Raw genomic sequence first — 26,347 nt, forward strand, 5'->3', positions numbered from 1 at the left:
TCCTACATTTTCCCACCCGTGCTCTGAGTAGAACATGTTGGCGCCCCAGCGGCTGTCATCTCAGTGCAGTGCACAGTCACTGGTGTGCTCTGCCCTGGGAAGAAACCTGCTCTTTCTCTCCGAGTGCTGACAGACTGAAATCATCATGGTGCTCTGCCCTTCTGTCTTAGAAAAACTTGTGATCTTAGGTTTCCAAGTCAGGGAGGTGGGGAGAATGTTGAGTAGATATATGTGGCAGTAAATATATAGGTAATACATTATTGGAGACATTAAAACTTACACCACAAATAAGTTTCTAAAAACGCATTCCTGGAAATAGACTCTTAAAAGAAATTGTCATGTTCTTAATTTTTCTTACAAAAGCAAAACTATGTTGATATGGAAAAACACATTTACACTGAGATTAAATAGTAGCTACATTTGGAAACTCCAAACATTAACAAGATTATTTAAGATTTTTTATTTTGTTTCTCATAAATTGCAAGGTCTTCCGCAGTAGAAGTCATATCTTTGTGATTATGGCTGCATGGGAAAATGAAATCCCCATCTATATAAGAGTTTTTACTCTTTATTTAGAAGCTTTAAAAATTGTGGTTCAGTGGAGGGATTTGTGCTCTCTTAACCACTATTGTCTTAAGCGTGATTGTATGGCTGGCGTAAGCTTTTATTCAGGTACAGTACAGGCTTGTATGTAGGAAGGTACCAGTTCCCCGATGAGGGTTCTTGAGTAGTTATCTTTTTAGTGATGTAGACCACCTGTATAGTGTTCTTTCTTTATATAGCAAGAGGAGAAAACAAATCAAGCCCTAGTAACATTTTTAGTTTAATTAATTTTTTGAAGGTGTAAGTTGTATTGTTTGTTGAGGGTTTTTGTTTTGTTTCATTGACTTTTTTTTTTGGCTTGGGGGGGTCTTTTAGGTATTGAAAAAATGTGAATTGTTCTTTGTTTTAAAATTGCTCATGTGGATATTTGTTTAATTGCTTTTGAGTTCACAGAAAAGGAATTTAGTAGGCTAATATTCATTTTGTACTAATCAGTAGTTTTATTGATATTTGTTTTTCAATTTAATTTTTAGGAAATGGGACCAAAAAATTTTGTTCTAATGTTTAGGTGTAAATTTATCCTAATTGTATGTATGAAAGATTATTTCTAATGTTACCTCACTAAAACTTTTGTTCTCTTTGCTAAAGTTTGTGGGGGCTTTAATGCTTTCAGTGTCCATTGGGTACTGGACTCATTTCTGCCCGCTACTGACTCATCCTGTGCTCACAGAATTGGTGTTTGTACTTAAGTCCCTTGCCTGGAGTGTTTGCTTATAGAAGCTCTGAGCTTCTCAGATGAGAGCACCTGTGCACCTCCTGTTAGGTTAGACATGGTAATGAGTTCTGATTTTGTCTATATCCTTCTAGTTTGAGATTACGGGAAATGATGAGACGTTCATTGAGAGCAGCTGGTTTGGGTAGACATGAGGCTGGAGCTCCGTCCAGTGACCACCAGGATCCAGTTTCACCCCCCATAGCTCCCCCTAGTTGGGTTCCTGACCCTCCTTCAATGGATCCTGGTAAGAGCTCTTGTTTCATTTAGTGTTTAATAAAAAGGCAAGATTGTGAAAAGAGAAATGACATTTTAGTGAAATAGTTTTAAAATTGATGTGGGATTTCCCTCTGTATTCTGTGATTACCATTAATGAATAAAGGAACTGTTTTGGGCCTATAGCAGAGCTATAGGGGAACAGAGCTAGGCAGGGAAAACTAAACAGAATGCTGGGAGAAAGGAGGCGGAGTCAGAGAAACCTTGTAGCTCTGCTGGAGACAGACGCCGGAACTTTACCTGGTAAGCCACAGCCATGTGGCGATACACAGATTAATAGAAATGGGTTAAATTAATGTGTAAGAGCCAATAAGAAACTAGAGCTCATGGGCCAAGCAGTGATTTAATTAATACAGTTTCTGTGTGATTATTTCGGGTCTGAGCAGCCAGGAACCAACACGCGGCCTCCTACTACAGATGGTGACAGTAGAATGGTGACCAACGTCATTAGCTGAGAAATTGGCCTAAGGGGTTTGCTTGTTTTTTTTTTAGAATCTTCTCTTACATAATTTATTTCTATGCTGGTAAGAGGCTTGATGACCCCTTGATTATAATACATCAATATAAATGAATGGTTTGCCCAATGGGTTTTCTATAGTATGGAAAAGAAATTTCCTTTGGTTTGTGGAGAAAACCTTAAGGCCTGTTAGCAGAAAGGCTAAGGGTATGCTGCCCATAATGATATGCACCTGCTGTTCTGTTTGCTAAAGATGGTGACATTGATTTTATCCTGGCCCCCGCTGTGGGATCTCTTACCACAGCAGCGACTGGCAGTGGTCAAGGACCAAGCACCTCCACCATCCCAGGTAAGACCTCGCTGCTGTCTGCTTGGGCTGACACACCGGATCCAGGCTCTGAATAAAGTTCATACTTTGGTCTCTAAGATAATGTTTTCCTTTGCTTAAAAAAAAGTATTGTACTATACATAATCTTCCTTCTATATAATTTGGAATACAGTGTTTGCATACATGCATAAGGAAATCAATTAAAATTTATAACCAAAAGCTACGGAGAAACCCTATCTTGAAAAGTCAAAAAAAAAAAGTGTTAATATGCTTAAATTCTTTGTATTAAGTTAGTTTGCTCTTACAGATATTGTTCTAGTGACTTACTCCATATCCTGGTATGTTTTTCAGAACTCGATCTTTCTTCTGTTTGATACTAAAATAATTCTGCTTAATTACAGGCCCTTCCACAGAGCCTTCTGTAGTGGAATCCAAGGATCGAAAGGCAAATGCTCATTTTATATTAAAACTGCTTTGCGATAGTGCAGTTCTGCAGCCGCACCTGCGAGAACTCCTTTCTGCCAAGTAAGAAGCTCGACCATCTTTTTAGATGACTCCCTGTGTGAATTGACTTGTGGGATACTGAACATAGAATCTGTCAGTATGTTTCTTCTGCTGCCACTATCATGTTTGTGTGAATTTAAAACATCAGAATCCAACTCTAAATTATTCTTAGTAAAAGATGAGTTCTCAGTGTCAGAGATTAGGCCCCGAATGACTGGAAACCATGCTCTTGTTAGTTGGGTCAAGGTGTGTGCTTCTCTTGAGGACAGCACAGAATGTGTTGACATGGATAGTGTATCATCCCTGCCGTTCGGAAGCTGAGGCAGAAGAATTGTGATCAGGGCCATCATAGACAACAGAAGATTGTTTCTCTAATAGCATCACAGAGTAATCTTTCTGTAACTGAAACAAAAGTTGAGTTGTGTGTTTATAGTGAACACTTCTCCCTCCCTCCCTCCCTCGCTTCCCTCCTTCCTCTTTCCTAGTAGATAGGAAGGCAGCATTGTGTATTTGTGTTTTTAAGACAGAGGTCTGCCTGCCTCTGCCTCCTGAGTGCCAACTTTAAAGCGATGAGCCGTTATGCCTGTCTGCTCTTCTCATTTTAGGGATGCGAGAGGGATGACCCCATTCATGTCTGCTGTAAGTGGCCGAGCTTATCCTGCTGCAATTACCATTTTAGAAACAGCACAGAAAATTGCAAAAGGTAATTAGTGCATAGTTCAAGGCCTAAATGAGCTGCTCCTTTTTAATTTGAATAGATTCTCTTCATGTATAGCATTGCAATTATTCAAACTATGTTTGTAAATATAATTGAAATTATCAAGATAATTTTTGTATGTATAAAATTTTGTTAAATTTTTTTTCAAACTTCATATAAAAGCAACTGGTATGAATTTTTCACTACATTTATAATTGATAGTATAAAATCTGAAAGTAATACAGTGTTGTCTATGCTGAATTGATGATATGACAAGCTTATAGCGATAATAGGCTGCCATATTATAGCTGAATCTAACTTAAACAAGAATTGAGGAATATCAGATTTCTGTCATCCAGTTCTTAAAGGATGAATTATCTTTTTTTCAAAGACTGATGTTAATAAATTGCAGTATGGTCTGTAATTTACTAAATAAAACATAGACTCAAGAGTCTTGGTTTTTTGAGACAGTGCCTCACTATGTAGTACAGGCTAACCTCAAATATGTGTTCTGCCTCCAGTGTGCTGGGATTATAGGTGTGCACTGTCAGACCTGGCTAAGACTTGAGGCTTAACTGTTGGATACAGGACCAAGGAAGGCTTCCAGTGGCGGGAGTGTGTGTTGTCATCACAGAGAGTTACAATGTAGTCAGTTTTGCCTTTTTTGCTCCAGAATTGGCTGGATTTTCTTATACATTGACTTAAGCAAATTATTTTCAAGTGTATAGGTATTTTGTGTTCATGTCTATGTAGCATGTGTGTGCCTGATGCCTGCTAAGGCCAGTAGTGGTCATTAGATCTCTGGAGACTGCAGTGAAAACTGTTGAGCCTGGCGTGTGGGTGTGGGGGACCCTGGTGAGAATCCAGGGCTCTTAACAGTTGAGTCATCTCCAGCTAGACTTTTCACATTTTGACTTAAAAAGTTTTTTAACTAATAAGAAGAGGTTACTAATTGGTACTAAATATATTTAAGGCTCCTCCTTGTGCTTGTGGTTAAGTCCTTTCTGATAGATGAATTTCCGTGTTCTTAATTCTTCAGCTGAAGTGTCTGCAAGTGAAAAAGAGGAGGATGTGTTTATGGAAATGGTTTGCCCATCGGGCACCAACCCTGACGACTCTCCTTTGTATGTCCTGTGTTGCAACGACACCTGCAGTTTTACATGGACTGGAGCAGAACACATTAACCAGGCAAGTCATCCTAGCACTTCTTCAGGTTTCCTTCCCCTCCTTAACTAGAGTTAAAAGTGTGTAAATATCTCTGGTATTTTATTTTACTTTTAAAATTATCCAAAGGATTAATTTTGATTTGGTTCCTACATAAATATGGCAAAAAGGGTCATTCATTACTAATTAAATATGGTGGATTTTGAAAATTGAGTCTTCCCACGTGCAGGACTCTGACCCATGGCTTCTGACACAGATTTTATAGTTGCTGTCTATTTTAGGGTGTGGACTGTTGCGATGTGCTTGGTTTTCACCCTTTTACACTGCCCATTGCACACTCATCATGTTCTCCTTGTTCCCCAAGTGCCCTACTGTTACCCTGCCATTAACTGGGGCCCATTTTAATTTCAGGACATCTTTGAATGTCGAACCTGCGGATTGCTGGAGTCGCTCTGTTGCTGCACAGAATGCGCGAGGGTATGTCATAAAGGACACGATTGCAAGTAAGTCCAGCTGCATTTTTTGTTTGTTGTGTTTGTTTTTTCGAGACAGGCTTTCTCTGTAGCTTTGGAGCCCATCCTGGAACCAGGCTGGCCTTGAACTCCAGAGATCCGCCTGCCTCTGCCTCCTTAGTGCTGGGATTAAAGGTGTGCACCACCACCATATAGCTCCATTTCTCAGAAGCTATTTAGGCATATGTTGCCGTGCAAAACACTTACATTATGCTTCGATTGTTGGCATAGTTTAGAAAATTTAGAAAGTTGAGGTTTTTTCGCAGTTCAGTTTATATGTAAAGGAATATGGTCTTCGATTTTTTTTTTTTGTATTGTCGAATAACTTGTTTTCTATTATTGGTAGTCCTCCTTAACCAGAATCAGGACAGTAGGCTAAGGAATGTATAATTAGATTCAGATTAATATTATTCAGATTAGTGCTTCTAAACATGTTTACAGAAAAGTTTCATCTGTATTCTGCAGCCAGTTTTAACTCCCTCTCCCCAGCATTGTTAAATGTGTTATGCTGAATAAGTTGATCTATACCTTGTTTATGTTTTAAATGTTTTAATCTTTTATTCCACGGTAGAGTCCTTCTAGCTGGTTTGTTAGTTGTTACAGACTGCAGTACAGCTTGTGTCCCAGTGTTACCAGCAGGAACCCCGCTATAGATGGCACAGGGCATAGAATGCCGCTATCAGAACCCTCCATTTGGGGTGCTGAGACACATCAGCTGGCAAAGGCACTTGCTACAAAGGGAACCTGAGTTTGGTCCCTAGGTTCACATAATGTAAAGAGAGGCTAGACTCTTGCAGATTGTCCTCTAATGTTTGCACATGCTCTGTGGACAGGGTAGCCCCTCGTCTGTCCTTGACTCACCCTGCCCCATAGACAGACGTAAAGCCCACTTCAGTTTGTGTGTCCATGCTGGCCGGTCAGTGTGTGCACTGCCCTGCTGACTTCCAGGGTGGGGGAGCAGGAGTTCCTGTTCTGACAGCATTTGCAGTCCTGTCAGGTGAAAGAAACGCAGGAAGCATCTGCCCACAGTGGTCAGAGGGTTGCCCAGATGGGAGTGACTATCCAGGACAACAGGATGCTGGGTTCTATCTATCTATCTATCTATATCTATCTATCTATCTATCTATCTATCTATCTATCTATCTATCTATCTTATCTATCTTATCTATCTAATCTATCTAAGATTTCTGCCTCCTCCCCGCCACCACCTCCCATTCCTCCCCCCCTCCCGGATGCTGTGTTCTTAATAGGAATTTTAGTGTTGCTTTCTAGATTTCATACCTTTAAATAATCTTTCTTGTATATAGCTTGTAAAAGTTACACTTTGCCTTTTAACATACACCAGAGTTCTCTAGTTTCATCATGTTGTAGGCCCTCATTTCAGTGCAGGTCTCTCTCTCTTTTTTTAAAGTTTTCTATACATGAACTTTTCTGTGAATTCCTATAGACTCAAGCGGACTTCACCAACAGCCTACTGTGATTGTTGGGAGAAATGCAAGTGTAAAACTCTGATTGCCGGGCAGAAGTCTGCTCGTCTCGACCTCCTCTACCGCCTGCTCACTGCTACAAATCTGGTCACCCTACCAAACAGCAGGCAAGTAGAATTCTTGGGATGCAGAATAGACCAATGGAAGGAGCTCGGCATATGGTGTACCTCGCTCACTCACAACGTGCTGTCTTTCAGGGGAGAGCACCTCTTGCTGTTCTTAGTACAGACTGTTGCCAGGCAGACAGTGGAGCACTGTCAGTACAGGCCGCCCCGAATCAGGGAGGATCGTAACCGGAAAACAGCCAGTCCTGAAGGTGAGCGTCTTGAACATTTCTAACTTGTGTGCAAAGCCAAGGATTTTATGTTTGTCTGACCCACTCGTTCTTCTCAGATTCAGATATGCCTGACCACGACTTAGAGCCACCAAGGTTTGCCCAGCTTGCACTAGAGCGAGTCCTGCAGGACTGGAATGCTTTAAGATCTATGATTATGTTTGGATCACAGGAGAATAAAGACCCGTATGTATCTGTTCAAACACTTAAAACTGTCCCTGCTTCCTGTGTTAATGTCGCTATCTACCGTGTGTTCTTTCTCTTTCTAGTCTAAGCGCTAGCAGTAGGATAGGCCATCTTTTGCCGGAAGAGCAGGTATACCTCAATCAGCAGAGCGGCACAATTCGGCTAGACTGTTTCACCCATTGCCTTATCGTCAAGTGCACAGCTGATATTTTGGTGAGTTCATTGATTCTCAGTAGACTTCATGCTGATAACTTCTGATTACAACCATCAACCCGGTTCCCTCCAAAGTAAAATTCTTCAGTGAATTTAATCATAGTAGACTTACATCACAGCCTAGCCATTTACTGAAATGAAATGCAAAATGTTTTGATATAAAAATTGTTATACAGCCGGGCGATGGTGGTGCACGCCTGTAATCCCAGCACTCGGGAGGCAGAGGCAGGCAGATCTCTGTGAGTTCGAGGCCAGCCTGGTCTACCAAGAGAGTTCCAGGACAGGCTCCAAAGCTACAGAGAAACCCTGTCTCGAAAAACCAAAAAAAAAAAAAAAAAAAAATATTGTTATACGTATCATTAAAAAGACAAACAACATGAAATTGGGTATTTGTAGTTGATAATGTTTGATAAACTATGCATAGGAAAGATTAGAAAGTAATTAGTGGTTTAGTAGATATGGAATTACAAATTTTATCACCAGATATTTTAATCTACTTTGCACTTTGTTAAATGTGCTACATATGTGTGTGTATTCTTCTGATTTTACGTATTTTATATTCCCTTCTAAATAATCAAGATGAGTGTAAGTAGGACTATATAACAAAAAAACAAGATAGTATCCATTTGGGATCACTGTCTGCCATACACATGGTGGGAGTTGTGTTGCTTAATTACCGACTCTGGAAGATGGTTTGTTTCAAGAGTTTGTTATGAGGGCTGGGAAGTTGGCTTAGCCAATTCATAGGTGTTTGCTACCAAAGTCTAATAACCTGGACCCACGTGATAGAAGGACAAGAGCAACTCCTACAAGTTGTGTCTTACCTACACACACACACACACACACACACACACACACACACACACACACGTGCACAAGCATCATTTTTAACATTTTATTGGGGAACTATTAACATTTAGAAAGTATCAGAACAGTGTACTTAATATTTAACCATCTCTGAAACATCTCAGCATTAATAGAACGGTTACAACTTTTAAAGCTTTTAGATACTCTGCTGGGCACTTTAGTAAAAGAACTCCAGAACAAATACACACCTGGTCGCCGAGAAGAAGCAATCGCTGTGACAATGAGGTTTCTACGGTCAGTGGCAAGAGTGTTTGTCATTCTTAGTGTGGAAATGGCTTCATCCAAAAAGAAAAAGTAAGGCATTTAAAATACTGTTGGGACACATTTCCAGTGTAACAATGGTAATGTATGTATGAGAGGGCTCACAGATTCGTATTTCCTTTCTGCTCTAGCAATTTTATCCCACAGCCAATTGGAAAATGCAAACGTGTGTTCCAAGCACTGCTCCCTTATGCTGTAGAAGAATTGTGCAATGTAGCAGAGTCTCTGATTGTACCTGTCAGAATGGGGATTGCCCGCCCCACAGCCCCGTTTACACTGGCCAGCACCAGCATAGACGCCATGCAAGGCAGCGAAGAACTGTTTTCAGTAGAACCATTGCCACCGCGCCCATCACCAGACCAGCCGAGCAGGTATGTTAGTTCTTAGTATAGAAATGTTATGTTGTGCTTTTGAGTAACAGATGAAACAATTTTTCTCAAGTCTAATTTTGTTACCTTAATGGAAGTATAGTGATGTTTTAGTACGTATCTGACACCATTCATTAAAGCTGAATGTCAGCAACAGGATGTTTACAAACTCTGGGAAATGGAACAGCTCACTACTAAGTGAAAAATAGACCGAGACAGAAATTAAGAAAGAAAATAATAATAGCCGTGTGGTGATGGTGGCACACGCCTTTATCCCCAGTACTCGGAGGCAGAGGCGGGAGGATCTCTTGAGTTCAAGGACAGCCAGGGCTACACAGAGAAACCCTGTCTTGAACAATAAAAGAAAAAGGGTCTTGAGTACCAAGCCCTTGACTTTTCTGGAGACTATCTGGCATTTTACCTAACAAAGCTCTTCTGTCACCATCCCACCATTGGCAAATTGTCATTTTCTGAAAGCTTTGTAAATTAAGTTCTACAATTTCTCAGCTGTGTCCCATTGTCATGATTTTGCCATGATTTTGCCAGCTAGGTCTGTCTGGATTCATGTAATACTGATCCCAATACCATGAGAAGAGCCTACCAATTGCTGGATTACTTTGTGTTGCTTTAAAAGAATATATTTAGTACATTACATACATTGACTTTTACTTACTAGTATTGCTGCTAAGCCCCCCAAGCTCCTGTTGTCCTGCAATACCCCAAGACCTGGTCTTTATAACATAGGCTGGCCTCATTCATGGCAGTCTTTTGCCTCAGCTTCCCTAATGCTGGGATGACATGCATGAGCCACCATGCCTGGCGGAGTCGTTTTTTAATATGGAAATCCTATAATTTTGCAGTGTTCAGAAATACCTTTTTGACGGGGCACGGTGATGCACACCTGTAACCTCAGCACTTAGCAGGCAGAGGCGGGTGGGTCTCTTCATCTGTAGAGCTTTTTCTCTTGACTTCTCCTGTACGTCTGTAATAATGCGTCTTGTGCCGAATGATGGTGGCACATGCCTTCAATCCTAGCAGAGGCAGGCGGATCTCTGTGAGTTCAAGGCCAGCCTGATGTACAGAGCGAGTTCCAGGACAGGCTCCAAAGGTACAGAGAAACCCGGTCTCCAAACAAACACCAAAACAACAGCAACAAAAGCAAACAAAAAAATCTTGTTTTATTTTCTAGGTTCTGAGCTTCCTGGTTGGCAGGTGCCAACTGCTCCTGTGGAGGCACTGTTGCTCAGGTGGCTCTCAGATAATGCCTTAGATTCCCATTTCTCGCGAAAACTGAGATGAGGGAAGATAAAAGTTCCATCTTTTTTCTTTAATAAATCTTGATTATGTATATAGTGTACCTCCTGCTTGTATGTTAAGGCACCATATCATTACAGGTGGCTGTGAGCCTCCATATGTTTGCTAAGAATTGAACTCAGGACTTCTGGAAGAGCAGCCAGTGCTCTTAACCTCTGAGACATCGCTCCAGCAAAGTTTTCCATCGTAACATCATTTAATTTTAATTTCCTTTATATTGTTCCTGAATCCAGTTGAAATTACCAAGGACTTCTTAATATCACATCTTTAGTTTCTGGTCTGTGTAAAACTTAATGCAGTGATTGTCACTGTGCAGGGTATCTGCCTTTTGTTATTTCAAGTCAGGTTTGAAGAGAAGCGAAACTGTGAGCACTCTGCTTCTGGCTGTTACTGTTCTAGGATATGGTTTATATATTGATTTTTCCCCGTCCCCTCCCACCCACTAGCAAGTCCATGGGTCACAAGCTGGTACAAAATAGAAACTGTATCTGCTAATGGATGAGTGTTCGGCATCTGAGGATATTGGAGGAAGAGAAGAATATAAGGCTGGAGCTCCATAAAACATCCCAGGGAAAAGTGTGCCGTGTGTTGCCTTAGGTGTGGAAGTAGCGTTCTCACCAACCCCGTTCCTTCCAGCTCCAGCCAATCACAGTCATCTTACATCATCCGGAATCCACAGCAGAGACGCATCAGCCAGTCACAGCCTGTCAGAGGCCGGGATGAAGAACAGGATGATATTGTTTCAGCAGATGTGGAGGAGGTATTTTTAATTGTTTTAAATGCAGATGACACCCTTTAATTTGGTGGGAAGAACAGTCACTTTCAATATTAATGATAGTAGCTTAAAACTACCCCGTGTTCCATCCAACCCGTGGACTTTATTATACCCACTCGTGGCTCTGTGTACTACAGCAGTGTCAGTAATCTTTCATTTCTTTTGAGTACCAGGAAACCGGACACATAAACTTGTTTTTTTTACCTAACAATTAAGAGTAAAGATAGTTTTAATGTTGAAATAGTGTTTTAATATTTGAGAGGCAGGAAATTGGAATTTTATAATGGTTGAAGTACAGAGGAAATTCAACCCTTTCCCGATGCTTCAGAACAGCTTCATACTTCTAATTGTAAGGTTCTGTTCATGTAGAAAAATTAAAATCTGTCAGATATGTTGATAGATTTTTTTTGCAGTGTTCTTGCTACATGTATGCCTGCCGGCCAGAAGAAGGCACCAGATCTTATTACAGACCCATGTGAGCCACCACGTGGTTACTGGAATTGAACTCAGGATCTACGGGAGAGGAGCCAGTGCTCTTAACCTCTGAGACATCTCCTCAACCCTGATAGAATTTTTGATAATAGATTTCCATTAGCAAGTTATTTTTAAAGCTACATAGTATAAATTTAGAATTCCTTATTCTAGAGTGCTTTGCACTTTATTTCACTAATTCTGTGGATGAAACTGGTAGAGATGGAGGTCTGCTATGTGCTGTAATGGTCTACAATAAGATTCTGGGTTTAGGTTGAGGTGGTGGAAGGCGTGGCTGGAGAGGAGGATCACCACGACGAACAGGAAGAGCACGGGGAAGAGAATGCTGAGGCTGAGGGGCATCACGATGAACACGATGAAGATGGTATGCAGGCTTTGGGAGTTACTAGGGTGGAAGAGAGAAGCCTCATTTGCCCTACCCTAAACCGCTTTGCAGTGTGCTTCAAAGTAAAGCATAACAAAATAATTTTACCATCCCCCCTCTTTGTTTAAAAAACTCTTCTGTATCCTGGACTCACTTCAGACTCAGTGTAGGTGGGATGACCTTGAACTTCTCATCTTCCTGCTTCACCTTCCCAAGTGTTAGGGTTCTAAGATGTGTGTGACTGTGCCAAATTTATTGATGGTGGGGATCCAGCTGGGACTTTCAAGCATGCTAAGCAAGCGTTCTACCTAGCCTGCTACTTTGTCTGTCTGTCTGTCTATATATATTTAAATTTTCTGAGACAGGTTTTCTTGTGTAACAGCCCTGACTGTCCTGGAAATCCCTTTGTAGACCAGGCTGGCATCAAACTCAGGGATATGCCTGCCTCTGCCTCCCAAGTGCTGGGATTAAAGGTGAGCGCCACCACCACCACCCGACTCTTTCATTCTTTCCTATTTGGGGCTGGTGGATAGCTCAGTAGGTAAGGCATTGTTGTTGTCAAGCCTGTTTCCTGAGTTCAGTGCTAGGGACCCACATGGGGAAAGTAGAAAACACATCCCCACTAGTTATTATTCTATCTCTATACAGAGGTCCATCTTATTGCCATGCCAAATAAATAAAAAGTATTCATTTAGCCAAGCATGGTGGTGCATGCCTTTAATTTCAGTATTTGGGAGACATAAGCAGGCTCATCTCAGAGTTCGAGGCCAACCCAATCCACAGAGCGAGTTCCAGGACTGTTAACACAGAAACCCTGTCTCCACTCGTCCCCCTCAAAAAAAAAAAAAACCCAGTGTGTGTATGATCTGTGAGTACAAATGTGTATGTGCCACAACTTGTGTGTAGAGATTAGTGACAAGTCTGAACTCAGATTTCAGACCTTAGTATAACTGTAACTAGTACCTGTGCCTACTAAACCCACACAGTCCTGTTTTCTCAAAAAAAAAAAAAAACTTTAATGGTAAAATAATCAACACTCTGGAAGCTGCAGTAGGATTTTGAGTTTAAGGCCATCCTGGGTTATATATTAGCAAGATCCTGTCTTATTCACCTCACCTCTAAAATTAATCAATCATAATTTAACAAAGGAATTTCCAGTGGAGAGAAAGAAAAATAGTGCATCCTCTCTCCGAGATAGTAGCATTGTGTGCTTAGTTCTCTGTGCAGCTCTGTCCCATGCGGTCTCTAACGACCAGGTATTAATCTCTGACTTTGTGTTTAAGGTAACTGAACTGCATTATTATAATTAATTTTATAAGTGTTTTAAGTTCCCTTTTGAGGGAATAGATGAAAGTAGGACAACGTGGGTAGGGGCCTTACCCAAGCCCTTAGGCTCTGCGGGAAGTCCACTCTTTACAGTGCTTGAGCCGCTCTTCCCAATCTCTGGGTTTTCTGTGCCTTACTCACCCGTGTGCCCTCTTCGTTCCTCCTTCTGGGACAATATACTGCCTTGTCAGATCTGTATTCATTATTTGGTGACTTATTATTTAATACTTTTCTAGGAAGTGACATGGAGCTAGATTTGTTAGCAGCTGCTGAAACAGAAAGCGACAGTGAAAGTAACCATAGTAACCAAGATAACGCCAGTGGTCGCCGAAGTGTGGTCACTGCAGCCACCGCTGGCTCAGAAGCAGGTACGTTGCCTCATGGGAGAAGCTGCCTCTCGCATCTGTAAATCCTGTATTACATGCATGGGTAACTAGAGGCTCTTTGTACTTTTCTTCTTCTCTGACTGTTCTGGTCAGCTTTTTTTTTTTCCCCAGTAACAGATTAATTTTAAAGTTTTTAAAAAAAGAGTCTGGTCTCATTCACTATTTTTATGATGTTTTCTCAGTACTTCATATCATTTAGCACTGTTAAATATTTTCTTGAATGAGGTGGTACATGATAAAGTTAATTATCAAAGGGCTTATGGTGGTTTTTCTTCTAAAATTTATAACTTAGGAGCAAGCAGTGTTCCTGCCTTCTTTTCTGAAGACGACTCTCAGTCTAATGACTCGAGTGACTCTGACAGCAGCAGCAGCCAGAGTGATGACATAGAGCAGGAGACCTTCATGCTCGATGAGCCGCTAGAAAGAACCACCAACAGCTCGCATGCTAGCGGGGCTGCCCAGGCTCCTCGGTCCATGCAGTGGGCTGTTCGTAATACGCAACACCAGCGAGCCACTGGCACAGCTCCGTCCAGCACATCTACACCAGCAGGCAAGTCTGAAAACTGGGACATTATGCCTAGGAGCACTTCATTTATCTAGAAAATTAAGTTGTATAAAAATTCCTTTTGTTGAGTTTCAAATATAAGAAGTACATGAATATATATCACGTTTTCTCAATCTTTGCATTATTGCTTCTTTTGGACTGGATAGTTAGTTCTTTATTGTTGAGAACACTTTTGGACATCCTAGGATGTTAAACTATGTCCATAGCCTTTTCCGGTAGATGTCCCTAGTATCCCCAGATCCTCCTCCTTCTCCACTCGTCCAGTTGTAACAACACAGCGCCAAATGATTTCTCGTGTGGTGGTTGTGAAAAACAGAATTACTCTTGAACACTTCCCTCCTCAGATTATACAGTTGTAGTACACTTTTGCTCGTGTACATATTATTAATTGATGATTTAGATTTGTACAAGCATATACAGTGACAGTAGTTAGCAACTACGTCAGCTCATTGTAATTGTCCTTTTTCCTTATAGCAAGTTCCGCGGGTTTGATTTATATTGATCCTTCAAATTTACGCCGGAGTGGCACCATCAGTACAAGTGCTGCAGCCGCAGCTGCTGCTTTGGAAGCTAGCAATGCCAGCAGCTACTTAACATCTGCAAGCAGTTTAGCCAGGGCTTACAGCATTGTCATCAGACAAATCTCGGACTTGATGGGCCTTATCCCTAAGTATAATCACCTAGTATACTCTCAGATTCCAGCAGCTGTGAAATTGACTTACCAAGATGCAGTCAACTTACAGGTATGAAACCATTGAAAAGTTGCTTACTAGAATATAGTGTTTGCCCATCAATTAGGAGAATTTCAATATAATGGGAATATTACAAATGCTTAAATATTAACATACTATTGCTGTATCAGATTTAGCTTTGTTTGGGTAGTTTTGACTATTTCAGTTTGATCTTCATAGAACTATGTAGAAGAAAAGCTTATTCCCACGTGGAACTGGATGGTCAGTATTATGGACTCTACTGAGGCCCAATTACGTTATGGTTCTGCATTAGCGTCTGCTGGAGACCCAGGACACCCAAACCACCCTCTTCATGCCTCTCAGAACTCAGCTAGAAGAGAGAGGATGACCGCACGAGAAGAGGCCAGTTTAAGAACGCTTGAAGGCAGACGGTATGAGATTCTCCACATGCGTCTCTGTGTTGAGTCAGCCCCTGAATCCTAGGTTAGAGCTTTTGGGTTGCTGTTACATTTGACCTCACCTTTTGGTGAAGGAGAACTGCCTCATGTTACTTGTTTTTGAGAGGCAGTTGAAGCAAAATCGTTTAGTTACCTAAGTTACTATTCTTTTTAAATCCATTCTTGTCATTATAGGAATTTCTTGTTAAAACTACTGTTAGCCTAGGTCCTTGTTTCCCTTTATAAGGCATCTGTTTCTGGAAAGACTTGGTTTCGACCAGGACTAAGCTCAGAGCAGTTTGTACTTAGGAGGGAAAGTATGTGAGTGTCAGTATTGTGCTTTGGTTTCACAACACACATCTCTCCCCTCCCTCCCTTACCCTGTTCAATGATAAGTTAGCACTTTTCAGGACTAGAGTCACCCCAGCATTGACGTCATCAGTGAAGAGGATGGGTCTGGGGATTTGGCTCTCCTTGTTGCTGGCAGTTAAAATAGTGAGAGAGAACAAAGATCTGGGGGGTGCAAGAGAGCGGAAACGCTGGGATACAAATAATTGTTGAGGCAGGCCGGGCCAGGCTCTATATTTTATACTTAATTCTAAAATAAGGAAATAGGAAGTAATTTCTTCATAGGGAAATCAGAAATATTTAGGAATAGATTTCACATACTTGCCTTTGAGCATTTGGGAGTTGAGAACAAATTTATTTGATGGGCTGGTTGGTAGAGTACTAAAGAGAGATTTGATTGGCAGCAGATTTTCTGTTCTATGAGCTCTGCTCTACATAAGGACAAGTTCTTGTCTTTTGGGGGCTGTAGTCAGTTGCTCTAAAAGAACACAGTATTCTGTTGCTGGAGAGTGGGCTCAATGGTTAAAAACACTGGTTTGCAGAGGACCTGGATTCAGTTTCTAGATCACACGTGGCAGCTCATAATCACTGTAACTATAGTTCCCAGAGATCAGACACCCTCTTCAGGCCTCCTTGGGCAGTGTACCAACCCACGTGGTGCAGTCCTATTGGCATACAAAACAGTCACATACATAATAATACTCTTAAAAGACAACACCCTGGATTCTGATGTGGGATCTTGATCAGTATTAGCATTGTGTGCACCTCTCCCTAATCTCAACCATTGTTACATCATCAATACGTGGTCTTTTAGGACTGGCTTCTGTCACTTAACACGATGGTGTTTTGGCTCAACCATCTATCAATAACTTAAAAATATTCTGACATCTTGTTAACCATTCTTCAGTTGACATTTGGAGTATTTCTTCTGCCTTTTCATTGTTGTTCGTGATGCTTCATCTCTCCATAGAGGCTTGTGTGGGCGTGTGGTGTTTTATCTAGTTGTAAAATCGCTAGGTCATATATATATATATATATATATATATATGGTAATACCACATGTTTAACATTCTGAGACACCAGACTGTTTCCTGAGAGGAAAATACTGAACAGCAGTGTTAGAGAGCGTTAGTCTCTCTGTGTCCCTTTCTATCCCCAAACTTTTGTTCTTCCTGCGTCTGCCTTGAATGTGCTAGGGTTATAGGTATAGATCACCTAGCTCATGCCTATAGTTTTCTCTGTGTCTCTTTGATTGTAGCCACCCTAGTGGGTGTAATATGCAGTCCACACACCCGAGGGCTGGGGACACCTCAATTATCCATCTGAATTCAGCCCAGTGTTTTCATTTTTTTCATATTTATGAGATTTCATATTTGTGGGTTTTGCAAACTTCTTTTTTGTTGTTGTTCCTATAGACGTGCTACATTGCTTAGCGCCCGCCAGGGAATGATGTCTGCTCGAGGAGATTTTCTCAATTATGCTCTTTCTTTAATGAGATCTCATAATGATGAACATTCGGATGTTCTTCCGGTATTGGATGTGTGCTCATTAAAACATGTGGCATATGTTTTCCAAGCCCTTATATATTGGATTAAAGCAATGAATCAACAGACAACATTGGACACCCCTCAACTGGAACGGAAAAGGTACATCCATACTTTCCTTGAGTTTTGTTTGAGAACTACTTACTTGGTGTGGTCTCTAAATAGTCAGTCTGGATGAGGAAGATCAGCACTACAAAAGAGAAGAAAGGTATTTCATGTAGGAAAGTGCACTTGACTTCTATCCACCTGTTCTGCCATTATTTCTCTCAAAACGAAAACCCAGGAATCAAGTGAAACTTAATGATGAGGTCTTTGCTGGAGTTTTGTTGTGTTTGGAGGAGAGTTTGTAGACACTCAGTATTTCTGTAGTGGAATTTATTCATTCAGGCTCCTGGTGAGCCTGTTTTGTTATTGTAGTGAATTAGGCAGATGGTTTTACCATTTCTCATCATCTGAAACTATATAGTTGTGTTAGACAGCAGGAGTTAGATTCCAGGGTGAGGTGTCAGATGCTAAAGGTGTTTGCCCGACCACCTGAGTTCAGTTCTTGGGTGCTGTGTGGTAGAAGAGAGAACAAATCTTGCAGATTGTTGTCTGACTTCATGTGTGCTATGACACACATGCACACACGAGTTAGATACCCAAGTGACAGTGTTAATGTTGTTGTCTGACTTCATGTGTGCTATGACAAACATGCACACACGAGTTAGATACCCAAGTGACAGTGTTAATGTTGTTGTCTGACTTCATGTGTGCTATGACAAACATGCACACACGAGTTAGATACCCAAGTGACAGTGTTAATGTTGTCTTCTTGCTGTCTCCCTTGTCTTTGTTCTTTTTCATGTCATGTGACTACTTGGTTTAAATGACCAGCTTTGTTCTCTTCTAGGACGCGAGAACTTCTGGAACTGGGCATTGACAATGAAGATTCAGAGCATGAGAATGATGACGACACCAGTCAAAGTTAGTGCTCAGAAAGTCACTGCTCACTTAAGAATGGCCGCCTCGGTAGTTCCTCCAGGCTTTACACCACATTATTTTCTGTCTGGGTGGGAAATCTCTTTTCTTCTCTGTGTCGCATTTATCTTCTCTGTCCTTTTTCTCACACATCCTTGTGTATACAGTTCATAATGAGGACCGAATTCTTGTGAATTTTTCAATAGTCCGTACTTCTTTAGATTTTCCCCCTTTTCTTTTCTCTTAGTTAATATTTATCATTACTTTAAGTCTTAGGAAATATTAATTTTTTTCTATTAATGTTGTAAAATAGGTTTAGTTAAGAAAATGTAAATTCTTGAACAGAAACTAAGAGAAGTTAAGTTTTGCTTTTGGGTTATTTTGGCTTTTTGAGACAGGGATTCTCTGTAGCTTTGGAGCTTTTCCTGGAACTAGCTCTTGTAGGCCAGGCTACCCTTGAATTTACAGAGATCTGCCTGCCTCTGTCTCCTGAGTGCTGGGATTAAAGGCATGCACTGCCACCATTCTGCAAGAAGTTTAAGTTTTAGTGCCGCAAAATTGGAGGATCTTGTAGAATAGTGGTTCTCACCCTGTCTGGGGTGATGATCCCTTTGGGGATGAGTGATCTTTTCACATGAGTCGCCTAAGATCATTGGGGAAAACATAGATATTAAAGGGTACAGCATTAGGAAGATCAACATCACTGTTACTTGTAGTTTTCTGTTAATCCAGTTGGGAGTTAAAGGTTTTAGGTGAACAGTCCAGTTTTCTGTTTATTGTTCCCAGCTAATACTTTATTAGCTTAGGGAAAGATAACTGGCCTGGGTTGGATTGGGGGTAGAGGTTGTTGTTGATGTTGTTTGTGGTGATTAGTTGGGTTTTTTTTTCCTTTGTCCTTTTGAAAGTCCAGCCATAATCTACCATTTGCACAGCCTTAGTAGGCACTGCCAGAGTTTGGTTCTGTCCAGGAGAGCTGCTGCTAGCGTGCTGACTTGTGTTGGCTGGGCACAGAAACTGTTCAACAGCTCCTACTTGTTTTCACTGCGGTAGGCGAATAGTCAGACTTCAGCTTCTTCTGTTCATCGCCTTCTGCTGTCTTCAGATTGAGTTCTGACTGTGGTCAGGAAACTAGCTGATTTTGGCTTTATTCTCTAGATCTAAGGGAGAGGGTGTAAGAAGCCTGTTGGCAGAGTGGAACATTTATTCTTGCATTTTTATTTTTGTGTGAAATAGTGCTTTCAGTTATTTTGGATTGTCACTTTAAAAAAATACCGGAAAAGCTAGGCGTGGTCTCACGGGTCTTTCATGTCCATACCGAGGTAAATAGAGGCAGCTCAGCCTGGTCTACATAGTGAGTTCTAGGACAGCCAAGGCTGCCACACAAGAAGATTCTGTTTCCAATCCAGCCCTTAACTTGCTTTCTAGTATAATATTTTAAAAGAGATATACCAAGAATTTTGTATCGGACAAATTAATTTTCTGTTACCCTTTGTAATCACTATTTTTTTTTTAATATTTAGATGCTACTTTGAATGATAAGGATGATGAGTCTCTTCCTGCAGAAACTGGCCAAACCCATCCTTTCTTCCGCCGTTCTGACTCTATGACTTTCCTTGGATGTATACCCCCAAACCCATTTGAAGTGCCTTTGGCTGAAGCCATACCCTTGGCCGATCAGCCACATTTGTTGCAGGTGAGCTAAACAGGTCTAAAGCTGGCTCATAGCTGATTTTGAAGTGTTCAGTCTAACTATAATATGTCTTGTTAAAATTCCAGCCAAATGCTAGAAAGGAAGATTTGTTTGGCCGCCCAAGTCAGGGTCTTTATTCCTCATCTACCGGGAGTGGGAAGTGCTTAGTGGAAGTTACAATGGACAGAAATTGCCTCGAGGTAAGACAGTAAAAGTTTACAGTGTGTATGTTGGTTAGCACTTTCCCCCAGTTTCCAGATGTGAAGAGGTGCCTTAGTTGAGAGTATTTTATTTCACCACTCAGTTCACACATCGTATAGCTCTGTTATGTCTGTATCTGGTCCAGAGCGTTATTGGTGTGTGCTGCTAAAAACTGAGGTTTCCACATGAGTATATTTAATACAGATGAGCATATGTAATTTTAGCTTCAAATTTCTCTTGATGTGCTGAACTGCTTGAAACAAGAAAAACGATGAGGCAGCAGTAGTAATGATTAGTAAAGACACCCCAGTAAGTCTGTCTCTCAGTAGTAATGATTAGTAAAGACACCCCAGTAAGTCTGTCTCTCGGTAGTAATGATTAATAAAGACACCCCAGTAAAGTCTGTCTCTCGGTACTGTCTCAGTCTCCGTAACCAAGGAAACATTTAGGTGAGAAATAAGGCAGAGGAGATTTTAATTTTCAAGGGGGAATGTCAGTTATCACAACACTAATTACACAACAGATTTAGTTTTCAGAGATATATATGTCTGACTTGAAGTAAAATTTATATTCTGCTTTTCTAGGAAAAAAAATGGTATATTTAAAGACAACATAGTGAAATATAGCTGAATAGATTTTTATAACCAAGTGGTAAAGGCAAATGTAATATTAAATTATTGAAAATATATAGGAGGCATAGGTGCCAGATACTACAAAACATTGCTCTGAGAATTCTCTAGGCTGCACTGGGGGAGTGCACTGAATTTGCGGTTGTCCAAGGACTAGGTTGACCAGAACAGACTGGTGGAGAAAGCTCTAGACAGGGGGCATGGTTTAACTTCCCTTGGGATTTCTGTGGGACTCTGTTATGTTGAAAACATATGTAACTTTTAACCCTAAAATTCCATAGGTTCTTCCAACTAAAATGTCTTATGCTGCCAATCTTAAAAATGTAATGAACATGCAAAACCGGCAAAAGAAAGAAGGGGAGGAGCCGGGCGTGCTGACTGTGGAGGCTGAGAGCACAAAGCCTGGGCCGTCTGCTCAGGATGTAGCGGCGCAATTGAAAAGCAGTTTGCTAGCAGAGATTGGACTCACTGAGAGCGAGGGGCCACCCCTTACATCATTCAGGTAAGGTGAAATGAAGTAGTGCCCTTGACTGCTGCTCTGTTATTTTTATTAGAGATTTCATTCTTTATAAATTTGTATATGTAAGTTTATGAATATTGTTACTCTTCTGTGATTTCTTAATTTACTATCAGATAAATACTATTGAGTTTTCTGGACTTTATTTAGAATTGATCTTTTTCATTTATTGAATTTCCAAGATGCCAGTTTTCTTAATCAGCAGTTCAGATAAGGGAACCATGTAAATACTACAAAGAATAGAATTTTCAGGATTTATGACTTACGTTTAATTTGGACTCACAAATGGTATCTTTGACAGAGGTAGGTGTTCGTTTACTAAATAAGTTGCTAGCATATACTGTTGCTTATGCCAGAAGTATAAGATAATGTTTTTGCTTACAAGTTAGTGAACTAGTTAATAAAATAAGGCATGCTTAATCAGTGAACAAGGCACACTGCATGGTCATTTCCTACCAACCATAAAGGATATTGGGTGATCTCTATATTAAGTAGTTGTGGTATGAGGGAAGAGGGAGTTAGGCTAGCAAGTTAGCTTTAGGGATGAAAGAAAACCACATCAAAGAAAGGTCTCAGAGGGACAGAAGGTAGGAAAAATGTGGTTTACGTCTGTGCAGTACAGAGTAGATGGTGCTGATGGATAAAAGTTACTAGGAAATATTGTAAAAAAAGTAAAAAAAGAAAAAAAAAAGGAAATATTGTCGTGAGGCCATATTAAATTTTGTCTGTGTTGGGTTAAGCATCACTAAAACAAATAAAAGTTGTAGAGGTGGACTGAGGAGAGGAAGTAAATGGAATGTTGAAGGCAGATGATGCCTTGATGGGGTGACGTGTGTGCACATCAGGAGCGCGCATCTCTGGGGAAGGCTTTGAAATACTTAAGACAGCACAATTTTAAAAGACCAAGAAAGGTACTGCTATTGACCAAAAATCTGAATTTGGGGAATTGATGTAATTGCTTTCTCGGTCTCTTTAACTTCTCGCAGGCCACAGTGTAGTTTCATGGGGATGGTCATTTCTCATGACATGCTGCTGGGACGTTGGCGCCTTTCTTTAGAACTCTTCGGCAGAGTATTCATGGAAGATGTTGGAGCAGAACCTGGATCGGTGTGTAGTTTGTGTACTTTAATTTTTTTTTGTATGATATGAACATATTTCAGTGAATAATTGTTACTGTTACTTTATTTTAAGATCTTAACTGAATTGGGTGGTTTTGAGGTGAAGGAATCAAAGTTCCGTAGAGAAATGGAAAAACTGAGAAACCAGCAATCAAGAGATTTATCACTAGAGGTAAAGGTATTTAGATTTTCTGATATTCATAGTATACTACTACAGAAGTCTTAAAACATGTAGATAATAAATATTGCTCAGTGATACACACTTATAATTAAAATTTTAAAGAAATGACGATTACAAGATTCTGAGTAATAATTTTTGTTTGTCTTGTCATTGGGGATTTGTTTCCTAGCATGAGAGCCTGAGTTCCAATCTCTAGTACCCTCTTGAGCCAAGTGTGAGCTGGGTGGTCATGATACACACCTTTAATTGGGAGGCAGAGGAAGGCGAATCTCTGTGAGTTCGAGGCCAGCCTGATCTACAAGAGCTAGTTCCAGGACAGGCTCCAAAATTACAAAAGGGGGAAAAATAAAACCAACAAAAAAAGCCAAAACAAAACAAAAAACATGTCTTGAAAACACACAGACACACACACACACACACACACACACACACACACACACACACACAAAAGCCAAGTGTGGTGGTGTCCCATCCCTTTGATCATAGGACTGGGGAGACAGAGACAGGATTCTTGGTGTTCATTGGTCAACTAGTCTTGCTGAAGTCAGTGAGAGCCTCCTCTCAGAAAATAAGGTGGAAGATGATAGAGGAGCAAACCCGATGTCGGCCTCTGGCTTTTACATGTTTGCCTGGGCAAGTATACCTGTACACGTGAACATGTACACACACACTTCATTACAGAAACATGAACAACTCTGGGTGTTTTGAATTCCATTCAGACTATTCTTATTGATGCTTTGTTTGTTCGATGGCTAGGGTGTTTTTTTTGTTGTTGTTTGTTTTGTTTTGTTTTCTTTTTTCAAGTCAGGGTTTCTCTAGCTAACAGCCGTCTCTGTCCTGGAACTTGCTCTGTAGACCAGGCTGGCCTCAAACTCAGAGAGATCCACCTGCCTCTGCCTCCCAAGTGCTGAGGTTAAAGGCGTGCGCCACCACCGCCCTGCTCGATGGCTAGTTTTGTCATTTTTAGTGCCTCAGCCCTTTCTAATATTATCTGTAATAAATGACCTTCCTTGTTACTCCAGTGTGTGCCATGTACATTTGCAGCCACAGGCCCTACCTTGGCCATTTCTTAAGAAATCTGATAGCCGGGCGGTGGTGGCGCACGCCTTTAATCCCAGCACTTGGGAGGCAGAGGCAGGCGGATCTCTCTGTGAGTTCGAGACCAGCCTGGTCTACAGGAGCTAGTTCCAGGACAGGCTCCAAAACCACAGAGAAACCCTGTCTCGAAAAACCAAAAAAAAAAAAAAAAAGAAATCTGATTATAAGGTTGGAAATGGGCTCTGGTCTGAGGTTCCGTACACTGCTAGCGTGGTTGTTATTTCTAGGCCTTTAAGAAACTACTGTGAAATTCATACTGAGACTTTGCATGCAAACTGAAGATGTCCTTTTTTTCCAGACTGAATAGACAGCTCACCTTGGGTGGATTGTTTTTACCTCACATTTTACAAGTCTTAAAATTACAACATTACTACTACTACCACCAATAAGATGTTTCCTTTGTTAGGTTTTCCGAGACAGGGTTTCTCTAGCTTTGGAGCCTGTCCTGGAACTCACTCTGTAGACCAGGCTGGCCTCAGACTTAGAGAGATTCACTGTCTCTGCCTCCCAAGTGCTGGATTAAAGGTGTGTGCCACCCTTGCCCGACAACTTTTAAAATAAAATTTTTTTATTTCAGCTGGGCATTTCCCAGCATGTCATTTTCAAACATACATTTTCTGTTACTGAGGGAGTTACATATGTTTGGGAATCAGTAGTGTAGGAGGTTCATTAGTTTAAGGTCCTCCTGGACTATAGAATAAATTCTGGGCTAGCCTGGGTTACATACTAGGATATCTCAAAAGAGAAAAAGTTCCTATCTGATCCACCTGGGACTTACTCTTATGTACCAAATGATAGTATTGATGTTCTCCAGTATTTGATGTTGTTTGTTCTTTCATTTATTTGTTTTGTTTTTCAGATGCAGGGATTTTTTTTGTTGTTGTTTTGTGTGTGTGTGTGTGAGAGAGTGTGTGAGAGTGTGTGTGTGTGTGTGTGTGTGTGTGTGTGTGTGTGTGTGTGTGTGTAGTCCTGGCTATCCTAGCACTGTAGACCAGGCTGGCCTTGAATTCACAGAAATGTGCCTTCCTGAGTGCTAGGATTAAAGGAGTGCACCACCACTGGCTTCTGGTGACAAGTGGTTTTGGATGGAATTAAATTCCATTAGCCTGACTTAATAATGTAGGACAGTCTTTGCTTTAGAAAGTGATATATTTGGGATATAAAAGCTTCTAAGACCTCAGATTTCTTTGTGGTCGCATATAAACATCTGAGGGAAAGGTGAGATTCTGTTTTTAGGTAGAAACCCTGTGGTTTCTAGCACTGCTTTATGATTTGGTGTATTTTACTAGGTGGATCGGGATCGGGATCTTCTCATTCAGCAGACCATGAGGCAGCTCAACAACCATTTTGGTCGCAGATGCGCTACCACACCAATGGCTGTCCACAGAGTTAAAGTCACCTTTAAGGATGAGCCAGGAGAGGGCAGTGGCGTAGCCCGAAGTTTCTACACAGCCATTGCTCAAGCGTTTTTATCAAATGAAAAGTTGCCAAATCTAGATTGTATCCAGAATGCCAACAAAGGTACTCATACAAGTAAGTACTCTACAGATGTCAGGCACCATATTACTACTCTTGTTTGTCATAACAGTGGAAATCATGATTATATAGCTATACATTTATGTTTTACATAATTCTAGAGTATGAATTGCTTGAGTTGACAGTTTGCTTTTTATGGCAGTGTGCTCTTGTTTCTGGTCACACTAGCTTCTCACCTCTGTTGTTAGCTATTTTGGAGGTGACAGGCTGTGAACTCTTAAGTGGCACTATACAAATCCTGGGAGGGAGTGGGAATATTTCTTTCACCCTTGTGTTAATAGCTATTTGGAGAGAAAACGGAATTCTCTAAGTAGGCTATTCTAAGATTGATTCACAAGCATGCTCCAATTTCAGTGAGGTAAAGAGCTTGAGGGCCACATGTAGACCCAACTATGTCACTATGCTTAGAATTTTAATTTTAGTAGGATATTTTTTCCTCTTTAAAAATAGGGCTTCATTTATTAACATCTTGGAGCATTGCAAGCTCATTATGAATATACCACTTTGGTTAGAACTCTTGGCTAACCTTCAGTTGGTACATTTAAAGCTTTGTAAAAATGACAAATCTGCAGGAAATGGGAATTGGTAATGTGTGCCAAGTGTGGTCAGAAGATTGCCAGTCTTCTAAGTGGGCGGATGGTAATTAGGTCAGAGGGGGCTCATAGAAATGACTGAGGCTGCGTCTGTATCTCATTGTAATCTACCCCTTTGGAGACCGCCTGGGCTGCAGAAACAATAAAGGGTGAACAGAAGGGGGCTCTCGAGCCTTTAATCATCACGTTTACCTTTTAACTTCTGATATGAGGAGACTTGGATAATTGTAACATTTTAGAAATATCTTTATCAAACATCATTAAGAAGCCATACTGCAGGGCTGGTGAGATATTAGTGTAAAGGTGTCCACTGCCCAGCCTGCTGACCAGAGTTTGATCCCCAGGGTCCACATGATGGAAGGACAGAGCCCAGTGCTATGAATTGTCCTCTGGCCTCTACACACGAGCTATGCTGTGTGCATACCATTTACTGGGGTACAACAAATATACAAATGTGATTTTCAAAAAGAAGGAAAGAAAAAACCATGGTCAGGATTAGAATTTTCTACTAGCTCACGTCCTGGTCGTCTTCAGTGTGCCCAGCCATTACGGAGCAGATCGACCGTCAGAAGTCTCAGCACTTTGTATGGTGGCGCTGGTCCAGCTCGAGCT

At 40.9% G+C, this 26,347-nt stretch overlaps 1 protein-coding gene across 4 annotated transcripts in view; it reads left to right on the top strand.

The window, feature by feature from the left end:
- Window positions 1-26,347, top strand: part of Ubr5 (ubiquitin protein ligase E3 component n-recognin 5) — a 111,066-nt gene that overhangs the window by 70,048 nt on the left and 14,671 nt on the right. For 2 of the 4 annotated variants that reach the window (XM_026789773.1, XM_026789774.1), the window contains exons 23-48: window positions 1,411-1,562; window positions 2,302-2,397; window positions 2,778-2,901; window positions 3,486-3,583; window positions 4,617-4,765; window positions 5,153-5,244; window positions 6,701-6,847; window positions 6,938-7,056; window positions 7,134-7,260; window positions 7,344-7,473; window positions 8,474-8,634; window positions 8,733-8,972; window positions 10,920-11,043; window positions 11,803-11,914; window positions 13,477-13,608; window positions 13,919-14,176; window positions 14,666-14,934; window positions 15,103-15,314; window positions 17,084-17,314; window positions 18,105-18,178; window positions 19,693-19,865; window positions 19,949-20,062; window positions 20,974-21,194; window positions 22,196-22,316; window positions 22,401-22,505; window positions 24,896-25,139. In XM_026789773.1, the coding sequence (XP_026645574.1) occupies window positions 1,411-1,562; window positions 2,302-2,397; window positions 2,778-2,901; window positions 3,486-3,583; window positions 4,617-4,765; window positions 5,153-5,244; window positions 6,701-6,847; window positions 6,938-7,056; window positions 7,134-7,260; window positions 7,344-7,473; window positions 8,474-8,634; window positions 8,733-8,972; window positions 10,920-11,043; window positions 11,803-11,914; window positions 13,477-13,608; window positions 13,919-14,176; window positions 14,666-14,934; window positions 15,103-15,314; window positions 17,084-17,314; window positions 18,105-18,178; window positions 19,693-19,865; window positions 19,949-20,062; window positions 20,974-21,194; window positions 22,196-22,316; window positions 22,401-22,505; window positions 24,896-25,139 (4,025 nt within the window). The remainder of the gene's footprint in view (window positions 1-1,410; window positions 1,563-2,301; window positions 2,398-2,777; window positions 2,902-3,485; window positions 3,584-4,616; window positions 4,766-5,152; window positions 5,245-6,700; window positions 6,848-6,937; window positions 7,057-7,133; window positions 7,261-7,343; window positions 7,474-8,473; window positions 8,635-8,732; window positions 8,973-10,919; window positions 11,044-11,802; window positions 11,915-13,476; window positions 13,609-13,918; window positions 14,177-14,665; window positions 14,935-15,102; window positions 15,315-17,083; window positions 17,315-18,104; window positions 18,179-19,692; window positions 19,866-19,948; window positions 20,063-20,973; window positions 21,195-22,195; window positions 22,317-22,400; window positions 22,506-24,895; window positions 25,140-26,347) is intronic. The other 2 variants (XM_005368109.3, XM_005368110.3) reach the window with 1 other exon arrangement.

This window comes from Microtus ochrogaster, unplaced genomic scaffold, assembly GCF_000317375.1.
Source record: "Microtus ochrogaster isolate Prairie Vole_2 unplaced genomic scaffold, MicOch1.0 UNK29, whole genome shotgun sequence".
Taxonomy (NCBI): domain Eukaryota; kingdom Metazoa; phylum Chordata; class Mammalia; order Rodentia; family Cricetidae; genus Microtus; species Microtus ochrogaster.